Source organism: Canis lupus, chromosome 12 (assembly GCF_003254725.2).
Source record: "Canis lupus dingo isolate Sandy chromosome 12, ASM325472v2, whole genome shotgun sequence".
NCBI classification, from domain to species: domain Eukaryota; kingdom Metazoa; phylum Chordata; class Mammalia; order Carnivora; family Canidae; genus Canis; species Canis lupus.
Window position 1 is genome coordinate 56,224,744 of NC_064254.1, and position 12,904 is coordinate 56,237,647.

The 12,904-nt window shown below is 34.8% G+C and overlaps 1 protein-coding gene across 1 annotated transcript in view; it reads left to right on the forward strand.

The window, feature by feature from the left end:
- Window positions 1-12,904, forward strand: part of LOC112658411 (uncharacterized) — a 499,297-nt gene that overhangs the window by 291,817 nt on the left and 194,576 nt on the right. The window contains exon 5 of the mRNA XM_049092289.1: window positions 9,286-9,392. Coding sequence (XP_048948246.1) covers window positions 9,286-9,392 — 107 coding nt within the window. The remainder of the gene's footprint in view (window positions 1-9,285; window positions 9,393-12,904) is intronic.

Below are 12,904 nucleotides of genomic sequence, written 5' to 3' on the forward strand. Positions count from 1 at the left end.
TTTTTGTTTTTGTTTTTGCATATTTTTTTATTGGAGTTCTATTCTCTCAATTCTTCAGACAAGCATAACATAATGCAGGATTCCCTGCTACGTGAAATTAGAGTGTCCCTATGAAGACTTTCTTGAGCCAAAATGGTATGAAGTAAAGAAATAATTACCATTAGTTTATATGAAAAATATTTGAGCATTCCTAGACCCCAAAAATAATCTCTCAGCCTTTTGTAATAACCTTACAACACATCTTGCTAATAGGTGCACAAAATAAATTGAGACAAAGCACAGATGCTCACAAACACGGTTCAAAGCTATAGTGGCTTGATGCTAAGATGCTAAGATTGGTTTCTAGGGAAAGAGCTTGATGGGGCCACTCTTGTACACACTGACTCTATAACTGCTGCAAAACAAACACTTAACACTATTTTGGATTTTCACCTTTTTTCATAAAAGTGAAAAATCTCCTTTGGATTCCTTTTGATTAGTGAAAACAGGTACTTAGATGTAGGTATTTTATAAAAGCAAAGTGGTATAATGTGAACTTTCAAAAAGTGGGGATACCATATTGGTTATTAAGCATTTAGGAATTCTTTCTTTCTAGTCCATGATGAGAAACGTACAGAAGGTTTTGTACCATGTGGTCATTTAAGGATTCAGGGGCTTCCCCTGTTGTAATAATGCTATAATCTTCAACATGTAGGTACAAGTGCATCTTGCTGTCCCATGGGCAGTAGATAGAGAAAGAGAGGATGGTGCCTTGTGCAGCCTGCTCTGGGGGTCAGAGATTAAAGTGGCATTCATACAGCACTTCCATTCATAATCACTGGCCACATAACTCAGTTACATGGCCCCCTCTACTGCAAGGATGGCTGGCAAATGTAAACTCCCTTTGTATTATTCACAGGGTCCCTGAGCAATAAGAGATATCAAGATACTAAATAGGAGTAGGAAGCATGGTTTTATGTGTGCAAAGATGTTGTCAGGGAGGCCAGAAGTAGCTGATCAGCCAAAGTTAGGTGCTAGTTGCTGTCTTTCCACACTGGGTTGCTAAAACAAATTTGGATGGCAGCAGTATAGTGCTCTGAGATCAAAGATCTGGAATTATGAGTAGAGATGAAAGGTGTGATTAATAGTGTGCCTCATTGAAACTACATGAAAATATAGGAATTATTATTATTAGTTTAGTAGATATCACTGTATACTGAGGGTTAGTGGGTCACTACTACATCCTTAGCACCTCCTTCATCACTCTTTATGCTTGTTCATCTCTGGCTTTTTGGTATACATATATGCCCTTAAAGATTTATGCATTAAGACACATTAGACATGTAGGCAGATATCTCTCCTATTCACCTGTTTCTCCCCATACCTAGCTGTGGGTTCAGTTAATGATGAAGTCTAAATGAATGAATTTATGTGGATATGAGGTGTCAAATATGTCTGCAAATGCAGTTACAGTCATCTATTTCAATTAGGTGAGTTTGTTTTCCCTTTTAGCTACAAAGTCTATTAAAAGATCATACTTTTTTTCCTTATTATTTTTCAGAGTTCTAGTACACAGTGTACCTGTAATACAGGATAGTTACTCAGTAATGTTTCTACAGGTGCACATGCTGTACCTATAGTAAGGAATTTTAAATGCATGTTACCCATTTTAGCCTTGTATTCACTTGCTGCAGTCAAATATACAATGTGTTTTTTTTATGGTTTGGCTTTAAGTGTAAAACATAGATTTGTTCTTAACAGCTGATACCCTATATTCTCAGACTGGTTTCTTTCAGACTGTTTATTATTGTTAAACAGAATCATCATCAAATAAAATGAGAACATTACTGATAAAGTGTGTATATGTATGTGTATACGTCAATGTTCAGTAGGTCTTAATCTAAAATAAACACAAAATATTCCTTGGTGTCAGTATTTTTATCTAAGTGGTATCTATAACTTTATTCTTGTGTGTGAATGAACAACAGCACAAAAGTGATTGCACCATGGTTTATAGCTCAATAAATTAGTCTTAGTGTGTGGGAGATTTACTGTATCGATCTCAGTAAGATTCCATAAAAAGGGGGTTACACATGTAGCCTTGTTGCTTTTGAGGCTGCAAACAAAACTGTAAAATTAATAAGCTCAGTTTAATTGCCTTTGTATCTCTGTTGAGAAGAGTATCTAAATAGCACATATATGTGATCATCTCTTATATCTGGGAAAGGAGCAGGGGATAAAACATACCTCCTGTTTAACATGAATAAATTGTCGTTCAAACATAGTGGAAAATGGGTTGATATTACATGTTTTGACTAGCAGATTAAAGGAGTTTATTAAGAAATGTCATATAATTTATTTCATGGATCCAAATTTTAAAAAGCTGTTAACTGTTTCTTAATCTTAAACCTGCTATACCTGCTTTTTCTTTATTTATCTTTCTTTTCTTTTTTTTAAAGTGATGGCCACACTGGTAGAGTGTGGTAGAATGGAAAGAATACAGGATATACGGCACATAGTGTGAATCCAAATACTTGTATAGTCCTCTGTGTACTCTGCATTTAGCAAGTTATTTTGAATCCCCAGTTTTCTATTTTATAAAGCAAAAATAATAATACCTCATTCAAGGTTGCTGAGAAAGTTATAAATTTCCTGGATAATATAGGAAATAAGTATATATTATTCATGCCTACACAAGTTATACATTACTTACATACACACACACACACACACACACACACTCACACTCATATAAATTTTCCTCCTCTCCTTGCCACCATAGAGAGAGGCTAAATGGATTTCTCTCTTGTAATAAGCTTTTTGGTAGATAAAAACAGTCACCCAAAGGGAGCCCTAGAGACTCTTCCAGCAGGCATCCAAGGATCAAGGGCGCTTGATGTCTTGTGGGAAGATTGACAAAGGTTCACTGGTCTCTACACAATCTTGGCTTCTGGGAATTGAGGAAGTTAGTTCTCATTTTGCATTCTTGAAAAAGTTAGAGTTGGCCTTTGTATTGAGTGTAGCCTTATTTTTATTTTTAAGTGTACAATGAGATGGAAGTTTCAGCATCGTAAGAAGCAGAGAGAAATCAAAGATATATTTTAGTATCCTTTTCCTCTCATCCAAGGCAATGTTACTACAAGTTTAAATGTTAACTGTACACCATTTAGCCTTTCAAAGGCTGGTTGCAGGCATGGGCACAGAAGATTTTTACAACCTACAGCCAAGTTTTATCTGTGAATAAAAATAATTTTTTTCATTTTTTTTCAAATATGGACAGATTTTTTTTTTCATGCCTAATTACTATGGCTAGAGTATCCAGTACAGTGTTGAATACAAAGGGTTAAAACCGCATCTTCATTTTGTTGACCTTAAGGGGAAAATTTTAGGCCTTTCATTACTGAGTATAATTTTGGCCATGGGTTGCTTATAAATGCCCTTTATCATCTCTATTTACCATGAAATTTTCTTCTCAGTTTGTTGAATGTATCTATCATGGAAGGGTATTAGATTTCATAAAACCATTTCTTGCATCAGTTGAGATGATTTGTTTTTCCTGCTATATAGTCCTTCAAAATTTTTTAAAATTTGAGTATAGTTGACAATGTCACATTAGTTTTAGGTGTACAGCTTAGTGAGTTGACAAGTTTATGCATTTTGTTATGTTCAACACAAGCATAGCTACTAAAAAATCCATTAAATCGCTATTATAATATTGACTGTATTCCTTATGCTCTGCTTTTTACTCCTGTGACTTACTTATTCCATAACTGGAGACCTCTATCTCCCATTTCTCTTCACACATTTTGCCCGATGCCCTAACCCCCTTCGCTCTGACAAACATTAGTTTGCTCTCTCTCATTATGGTTCTGGCTCTGCTTTTTGTTTATTCTTTTTTTATATTCCATTTATGAGTGGAATTATGTGGTGTTTGTCTTTCTCAGTCTGACCGATAGCATAGTATAATAGCCTCTAGATCCATCCATATTGTCTCAAATGGAACAATCTCATCCTTTTCTATGGCTAATATTCCTCTGTGTGTGAGCATGTGTGTGTGTATGTGTGTATACCAATATATACCATATTTCTTATCATATTGATCTATGTGTCAGTTTTGTGTCAGTACAATACTGTTTTTAAAAAAAGATTTTATTTATTTATTCATGAGAGACACAGAGAGAGAGAGGCAGAGACACAGGCAGAGGGAGAAGCAGGCTCCGTGCAGGGAGCCCAATGTGTGACTTGATCCTGGGACTCCAGGATCACACCCTGGGCCAAAGGCAAGGGCCAAACCGTTGAGCCCCAGGGATCCCAGTACCATACTGTTTTGATTACTACAGCTTTGTAGTATATCTTGGTATCCGGGATTATGATACCTACAGCGTTATTCTTTCTCAGGATTTTTTTTTTTTTTTTTTTTTTTTTTGCTATTTGGAGTCTTTTGTAGTGGAATACAATTTTCTATTGTTCTAGTTTTATGAAAAATGCCATTGGTATTTTGATAGGGATTGTACTGATCTGTGGATTGCTTTGGGTAATATGGACATTTTGACAATATTAATTCTTCCAATGAATGAACGTGGAGTATCTTTCCACTTATTTGTGTCATATTTAATTTTTTTCACTAATGTTTTAGAGTTTCAGAGTATAGGTCTTTCACTTCCTAGGTTAAGTTTATTCCTAGCTATGTTATTGTTTTTGATGCAATTGTAAATGGATTATTTCCTAAATGTCTCTCTCTGCAACTTTTTTTGTCAGTATATAGAAACACTATTGATTTCTGGGTATTAAATTTATATCCTGCCACTTTACTGAATTTTTAAATTACTTCTAGTAGTTTTTGATGAAGTCTTTAGGATTTGCTGTGTGTAGTATCATACCATCTGCAAATTGTGAGAGTTTAACTTCTTTACTAATATGGTGTCCCTTATATCTTTTTCTTGTCTAATGCTGTGGTTAGACTTCTAGTACTGTGTTGGATTAAAGTGGTAAGAATGGACATCCATGTTTTGTTCCTGACATTAGAAAGAAATCTCTCCATTTTATACCATTGAGGATGATTTGCAGTGGGTTTTCAAGTTTGAGGTGAGTCAGGATATACATTGTGTCTTGTTTTTTTTTCTCTCCATTCTTTCATTCTGTGTCTTTTGATTGGAGCATTTAGGCCATTTACATTTAATGTTATTATGGATGACTATATACTTATTGCCATTTTGAAATTTTGTTTTCTAGGAGCACCTGGGTGGCTCAGTCAGATAAGCATCTGTCTTTTGCTCAGGTCATGATCCCAGATTTGTGGATTGAGCCGCACATTAGGCTCTCAGCTAAGCAGGAAGCCTGTTTCTCCCTCTCTCTCTGCTTGCCATCCCCGACTTGTGCTCTCTCTCTTGGTTAAACAAACAAACAAACAAACAAACAAATAAACATTTCTAAAAATTTGTCTTCTGATTGTTTTTATAGATCCTCTATTTCTTTCCTCTCTTGTTCTTTTCCTTTGTGATCAGTGAGTGTTTATATTGTTTTGTTCAGATTTCTTTCTCTTTATTTTTTATGTACCCATCATAGATTATGAGTTTGTGGTTACCACAAGATTCATATATAACATCATAATAAATAAATAGAAGTTCATATTAATTTGATAGTCCTTTAAGTTCAAACACATTCTAAAGAAAACCAAATAAGAAACAAGAAATAAGAAATAAAAACATAAATATAAATATAATACTTTTTTCTTTTCTCCTTTTCTTCTTTTTATACTCCCTTCTCCACATTTTATGTATATGTTTGCATATTTTATATCTTTTTCATATTTTTCTTATGTATAATTATAACCATTTCTTTTCCACTTAGAGAAGTCTCTTTAACATTTCTTGTAAGTCTGGTTTAGTGGTGATAAATTCTTTTATCTTATGTTTGTGGGAAACTTTAGCTCTCCTTTAAATCTGAATGATAACCTTATTGGGTAGAGTATTCTTGGTTGGAGGTTTTTTCCTTTCATCACATTGAATATATCATGTTACTCTGTTCCCTTCCCAGGTTAAGAAGTTTTTGGTTATTATTTCTTCTAATAAGTTTTATACACAATTCTATCTCTCTTCTTCTGAGACCCCTATAATAGGAATGTTTATTCACCTGATGTCCAAAAGATCTCTTATTCAATCCTAATTTTTTAAAATTCTTTTCTCCTTGCTGTTCAGCTTGTGTACTTTCCATTAACTAGTCTTCCAGATCATTGATATGTTCTTCTGCATCCTCTCTTCTACTGTTTATTCTCTCTAGTGTGTTTTTTATTTCAAAAAATTTATATTCTTCAACTCTGGTTCTTTAAAATTTTTTTTTATCTCTTTATTGAAAGTCTCACTGAGTTCTTCCATTCTTTTCTTCAGTCCAGTGAGTATCCTTACAATCCTTATTTTAAATTCTTTATCAGGCATATTGCTTAACTTTGTTTCATTTAGTTCTTTTTCTGAGCTTTTCTCTTGTTCTTTCATTTGGAGCATATTACTTTGTCTCTCCATTTTGTTTGACTCTCTGTGTCTGTTTCTATGAATTAGGCAAAGTGGCTACTTCTAGAGTTGAAGGATGGGTCTTGTGTATAGAGTCCCCTATGTAGACTGTGTACTTGGTGACTTTTGCTGGATGGCTGGAGCTGTGGCTATAGATGCTAGTTACTCTTTTAAACCATGGCTTTTAAAAGAAATAATAATGAAAAATACTAATAATAAAAAAATAAAATAATAAAGAGAAAAACTTTTAAAAATAAAAAGAAGACAAAATGAAGAAGCAAGAAAAAAAAAAAGAATGAGAAAGGAATTAAACCAAAGAGAAAAATAAAATAAGACAAATTTTACCACCCCCTCCCCCCACTCCCCCCCCCCCTAAAAAAAACCTCTATGCAACTGTACTTGTTTTCTATGTCTGAGCATACAGGGCAGCTGGGGTGTGCTTGTCTGAAGTGATGAACTACAGAGAAGACTGGAATACCTCCCACAGTGTCCAGACCCTGTTTGGCTTTTCTAAAAGTCCAGTCAAGGTTTTTATTTATTTTTTAAAAGATTTTATTTATTTATTCCTGAGAGACACAGAGAGAGAAGCAGAGACATAGACAGAGGGAGAAACAGGTTCCTCACAGGGAGCCCACTGTGGGACTCAATCCTGGGACCACACCTTGAGCCGAAGGCAGATGCTCCACTGCTGAGCCACCCATGTGTTCCTCAGTCAAGGCTTTTAAATTAAGGTGGGAACATAAACTTGTTTTCCAGTCCCTCTGATCTGAAGAGCTTTCTTGCAGCTCCTCTGCCATTTGGTGGAGTTGTAGTGTTGTCTCTTTTAAATACTAATTGGTCTTTTAAGCCATGGATTTTTTTTTTTTTCTGTGCCCAAAGATAAAGAGATCTGTTCCTCTAGCCTTAGAACTATCCTTCCCCACTGCTGTTGGCAACCTAGGGCTGGGGGTTCTCTTTGTTACAATGTCTGAGTCCCTTGCTGTTCTCTTGTTCTCTCAATATTTGGTTGTTTAGTAGCTCTTCAGTCAGCCATCAGTTCTTATTTAGAAGGAATTGTTATATTAATAATTGTAATTTGGTGTGTTCTGTGAAAGGGTCAGCTCAGAGTCTTCCTATGTCATCCTCTTGAACCAGAACCTCTTTTTTCCCCTCTTTATCCTATTCATGTGATATATTACACTGATTTTTGTATGCTCAACTCTAGCGCATTATTTCAAATTCTCAATACTTATTTCAACTGTGGCTGTTGCCATCAGTTGCATTCAGGCTCTGGTTTATTTCATGTAGATACAAATTAATAATGCCTCACTCACACATGATATGAGACCACCTGTGGGAACCTGTTTGGCAATCATACAGGAGCAACCTGGAATTACAGTATAGGTGGCAATATTCAGAATGCCCTTTGGCCTCTCTGGAATGGGAGCCTGTGGATTAATGTTTCCCCTCTTCTTCCTTTGGGGACATGATCCCAAAGTCACTTTCATAGGGCTTTTTAGAAGGTTTTGCTAGGTTAAGCATCCAGTGGCTTTTAATGGCACTGATTTGATTATAAATCATTGTATTTGTTCTCCTTCTGGTTTTACTTCCCTTATCTCTTGATAATGCTTTCTGGGATTACATTCAAATAAGTCACTCACTTTTATTTTTTTTATTTTTTTATTTTTTTAAGTCACTCACTTTTAAACATTTTCTTTGATTCTGATTTTGGAGAAATGAAAGACAATACAGAACCTAAGGAGACTGTTCTACCATCTAGTGACACTGCATGAGATAGAGAGAACTGATAGGACATAGTGCAGCTCTTAACACTTGGTCTCCTGCTTTTAATAGATGTTACAAAATGCTTTATAGTTGTTTGGATTTTATTTTTGAGGACTCTGCTACTGATTTTTAATGTTGATTTTGAGCTTTGAAGTAGTCCCTAAGCTCATTGAAAGTTCTTTGTTTTTCCATTAAATCTTTCTGCTTTTCTCCTTTTGAGTATGGGACAATATTCTACAATAATTGCCTTCATTAGTTAAAAAGAGGTAACTACCTGCAAAGGGAGTAAAAAGGGTGGTTCTTAAGTGTGTGTGTATTAATTAAAAGAATAAATCTCATATTTCTTTTAAACATCATATGTCAGATACTATGCTTAAGTTTAATCCTAGCATCTCTATCATGAAGTAGGTGCTAGTATCCCATTTTAATCTGTAAGAAACTTGATTCCAATTGATACCAGTTCCTCAAAGCTTACTTCTTAACCACTCTTTTAGACATTTTAAAATGTTCTTTCTATGAAAAGTTAAAAATTTAATTATAACATTCAAGAAATGTTTGAATAAATCTTCATGAAAAGCCAACATCCTATGTGAAATTCTATCCCTTTTGAAATGAAAACTCAGGCTAACATAAATTACAGAGGAGTAAATTTTTTTTTTTAAAGATTTTATTTATTTATTCATGAGAGAGACACACACACACACAGAGGCAGAGACATAGGCTGAGGGAGAAACAGACTCCATGCAGGGAGCCTGATGTGGGACTCCATCCCAGGTCTCCAGGACCACACCCTGGGCTAAAGGTGGCACTAAACTGCTGGGCCACCCGGGCTGCCCAAGGAATAAGTTTTTGACATAGAAGATCTGATTTCAGAGTATGATGCTATTTTGATAAAACCTTGAAACAGAGCATAACAAAAAAAAAAATGGACTTTATTCTCTTGGTGGTATATTCAGAGTTTAAAAATCTCAGAGCTGCTCCTGTATCTGCACAGATAGAAACTGGAGATGTTAATTTTTTGTCATTTGGCTTCTAGATGTCCTTGGCGTGTGCACCCCTGTGGAATCCAGTTCATCTCCAATCTGTCAGGAAGTATCAGAGGTGGTTTTGACTCCTTATGTCCTGGGCCTGTGCACAAAATGTGTGAGTACACCAAGATAATGAGGCCAATTTTACTGTTGTCAAGGGTCTTCTAAAATGATTTTTGTAATGGTTCTTGTATTGGAATGAACTTACCCTGTGGTTTCGGGTTGAGGGGGGAAGGGCAATGTTTGATTAAGATTAGAAACCAGCTTTCTTGGAATTGTCTTAGGTATACAGGCTCATTCTTTGCCCCAGAAAGGCTTTGATGGATATGACTTCAAGTTAAATCCAAGAGGTTTACCTCAGTGAGAAACAAAATTCATTATGTTATCAAGTAGTTTTAATATTAGCAAATGATAGATAGATAGATAGATAGATAGATAGATAGATAGATAGAATAGTCTATTTATATGAACGTGTATAGGAAACTTGCCCATTGCATACTAGCATTGCTTTCATCTAGTTTTTAAGAATTTAACATATTATGAATTACTTTTCTTTGCTCTTGAGGCTATTATCCTCTCAAAAGAAAACCAACTTTGGAATGTTTTCTGGTTAAGCTAGTGATCACATCCACAATTTAGAACTTTCAATGCTTCCGGAAATTAATTTTAGAATTGTGTATATTTGTACCATGTGAACATTGTACAATTGGTTATTTTTTGCTTTGGGATGGGCTATTTGGGATATATAAAATGATTATTCCTGTTGAGAAGAAGATTAAATTTTATGCTTTTTATTTATAGGGATTCAGACGATGATTTCAGACATAGTTTTGTGAATTTTGAGCCAATTATTGAGTTTTCATTGCATTGTGAGCATTTGCTTAGTTTGCTATAAACTGGAAAGGGGCTTAATAATAACCTAGTCAAATTTATTTAATTTAGGAAAATGGCATGATTTGACTAATTCTATGTAAAGTTAAAGAAATTGATTTTCAAAATAAGGGGTTGCTTTTTGTTTTTACTAAATAAATCTATTTCATTTCTTAGCAGGACACTGAACCTCTTGTGCCTTCCTGGCCCACAATGTGACTTTCTGTCTTTCTCCTTTTGACTTACCCAAAGCAGAAGGCCAATTTCCTATAGCAATCAGGCTTCCTGATAAAGTATGAATTTATGAGCCAGTATGTTTGAAACACTTTGGGAAGATTTGAGTTGAGGCTATCCTGAGGTGAAGAAGAAAGTGTTTCTTTTTATTCTTGCAGACTCTTCCTGTAGGAATAAAAAAGTAATCAAGGGCTTTTAATTAAAGAACAATCACTGTGTAGCTAAGTAGGGAAGTTTTCCGTGAAATCTTGTCCTATTTATATTGCTTATGTTTTATTGCACATAACCAATTAGGGATTGTTGCAGGGAATAGGTAGCCACTCAAACTAGTTCAGGTTAAAGTTTTATTGTTAGACTTCTGGGGAGAACCAGGCAACCTAGCAGTTATAGCTATAATTTTAATTTCTAGCCAGTTTTTATTTTAGGAGGAAGGTTAAATATAACAGTTCATTCTTGTAGTTTGCTTTACACCTTTAAAGACAGAGGCACATCTATGTCATTTATTTCAATGAAGAGAATCAGGTACAAATGACATCTCCAACAAATAACAGTCCTTTCTACATAATCTAGCTGTCATTGAAGAAGTATGTCAGTGTATTTGAAGAGCTTTTAAAAATAAATCAATTAGCAAATCTTTGTCAATAGAATTGATTTTAAATATTTTCTTTGAGTTTCCTGCAACCATCCTTTAAACATTAAAAAAGTGATGGAGAGATCCCTGGGTGGCGCAGCGGTTTGGCACCTGCCTTTGGCCCAGGGCGCGATCCTGGAGACCCGGGATCGAATCCCACATCGGGCTCCTGGTGCATGGAGCCTGCTTCTCCCTCTGCCTATGTCTCTGCCTCTCTCTCTCTCTCTGTGTGACTATCATAAATAAATAAAAAAATTAAAAAAAAATAAAATAAAAAAGTGATGGAATTTTTTCTTTTAGATCAGTCAGTGAACATACTGAATGAGTTGAGTTTCCATCTCTCTCCCTTTAATAATCTGTGTTTTCTCTTCAACTATTACCCCTTTCTATCAGATACATAAAAATTTGAAAAATTTCCATAATTATCTTTTATTTTTCATATTTTTCAGAAACCTGGCTCCCATTGAGATTCCAGAATCTACATTCTTGTTTTTCTCTTTCATGCTAGAAGATTTCTACACGTTTGGTGACCCTTGGCTATCTTTCTATATTTAAGAGTAAGGGCCTTGTATTTATTTGGAAAGCCTATTTATAATAGAAATGTATTAGCTGGTGAGGTTTACTACCATGTAGTAACATAGCTTTCTAATTGAGAGATCCTAAATCTCATATTTTACATATTTTCTTTTCGCCTTTCAGTTTGTTTAGAGAGGACTTCTCCAATTTTATGCTCGGAGGATAAGAGCTGTAGTCCTTGTTTTGGATGCTGAGGCAGAAAATGACCCACAATTCTCACTATTCAATATAGGGCTTTGCACTTCATCTCCTGTTAGTCAATAGAACATCTCACCTTCTCATTCAGTATACAAACTTCTATAGTATATACCTCTGATCTTCTGTTGAGGTAAGGGAAGGGATATAGTGTCTAATTATTTCTTAGCTAAACATTCAAGTAATCCTCTTGTTTTATTCATACATCCTTTCCTCATTATGTTAATGATTAATTAATTAATTAATTGATTAATCACTTTCTGTGATATCTGGTGTTTCCATAGCTTGAGAGTTTTGGGATTTCTGGTAGAATTGCAAGCTTCATATTGGCCTCCTTCAATTTAGGATGAGATTTCAACTTTATCTGCTAAGCAGTCACTATTCATCCATCTGTCTTCCAACATTTCAGAAATGTTTTTGATATTGTTTATCTGATAACTTTTCCTCTCCTGTTTTTTCATCTTTATGGGTTTATAAGTTTTAAAATTCTTTCACATTCAGTTCAGTGTGGTTTTGTAAGGATGAGAAATAAATATATGCATATGCATCCACTGTGATGCTTAATCAGAATTTCGTAAGATATCTTAAAGCAGTACATGTAAAAGATAGTGACACCTCCACAGTGTGACATTAACACTATTTGAAATATTATCAATTTATCACTATAATATCTGCAAGTTAAAGAGGACACAAATACTATGAAAGCATAAAGGCCTGCTTTTTCCAGGTTTCATGCTGTTTTCTCAGTAGAACTAATTCACCTGAAACCTTTACAGAGCCTCCTGCCTGAGTTCTCCAGTTTTACTTTGTAGATCTTTCTGTTGTAATACTTACTACATTTTCCTCTGTTTATTTATCTTTTTACTCACTAAGCTCTAGCTACTTGAAGGCAAATATTAAATCTTATTCATCTTTGTACTTCCTGGGTTTAGCATAGTGCTTGCTTTACATGTAGTAGGTGGTCCTCCATATGTGTTTACTGAAAAATGTTGAGGGAATATGTAAATAATGTCTCCACATTTTCAAGGAACTCGTAATATGTCATATCTAAAGTAATTACTCTTCAGGTTTTTCCCCTTCTCCCCTTTCTACCTGCCCAACAGGTAGAAAGATATACTTGC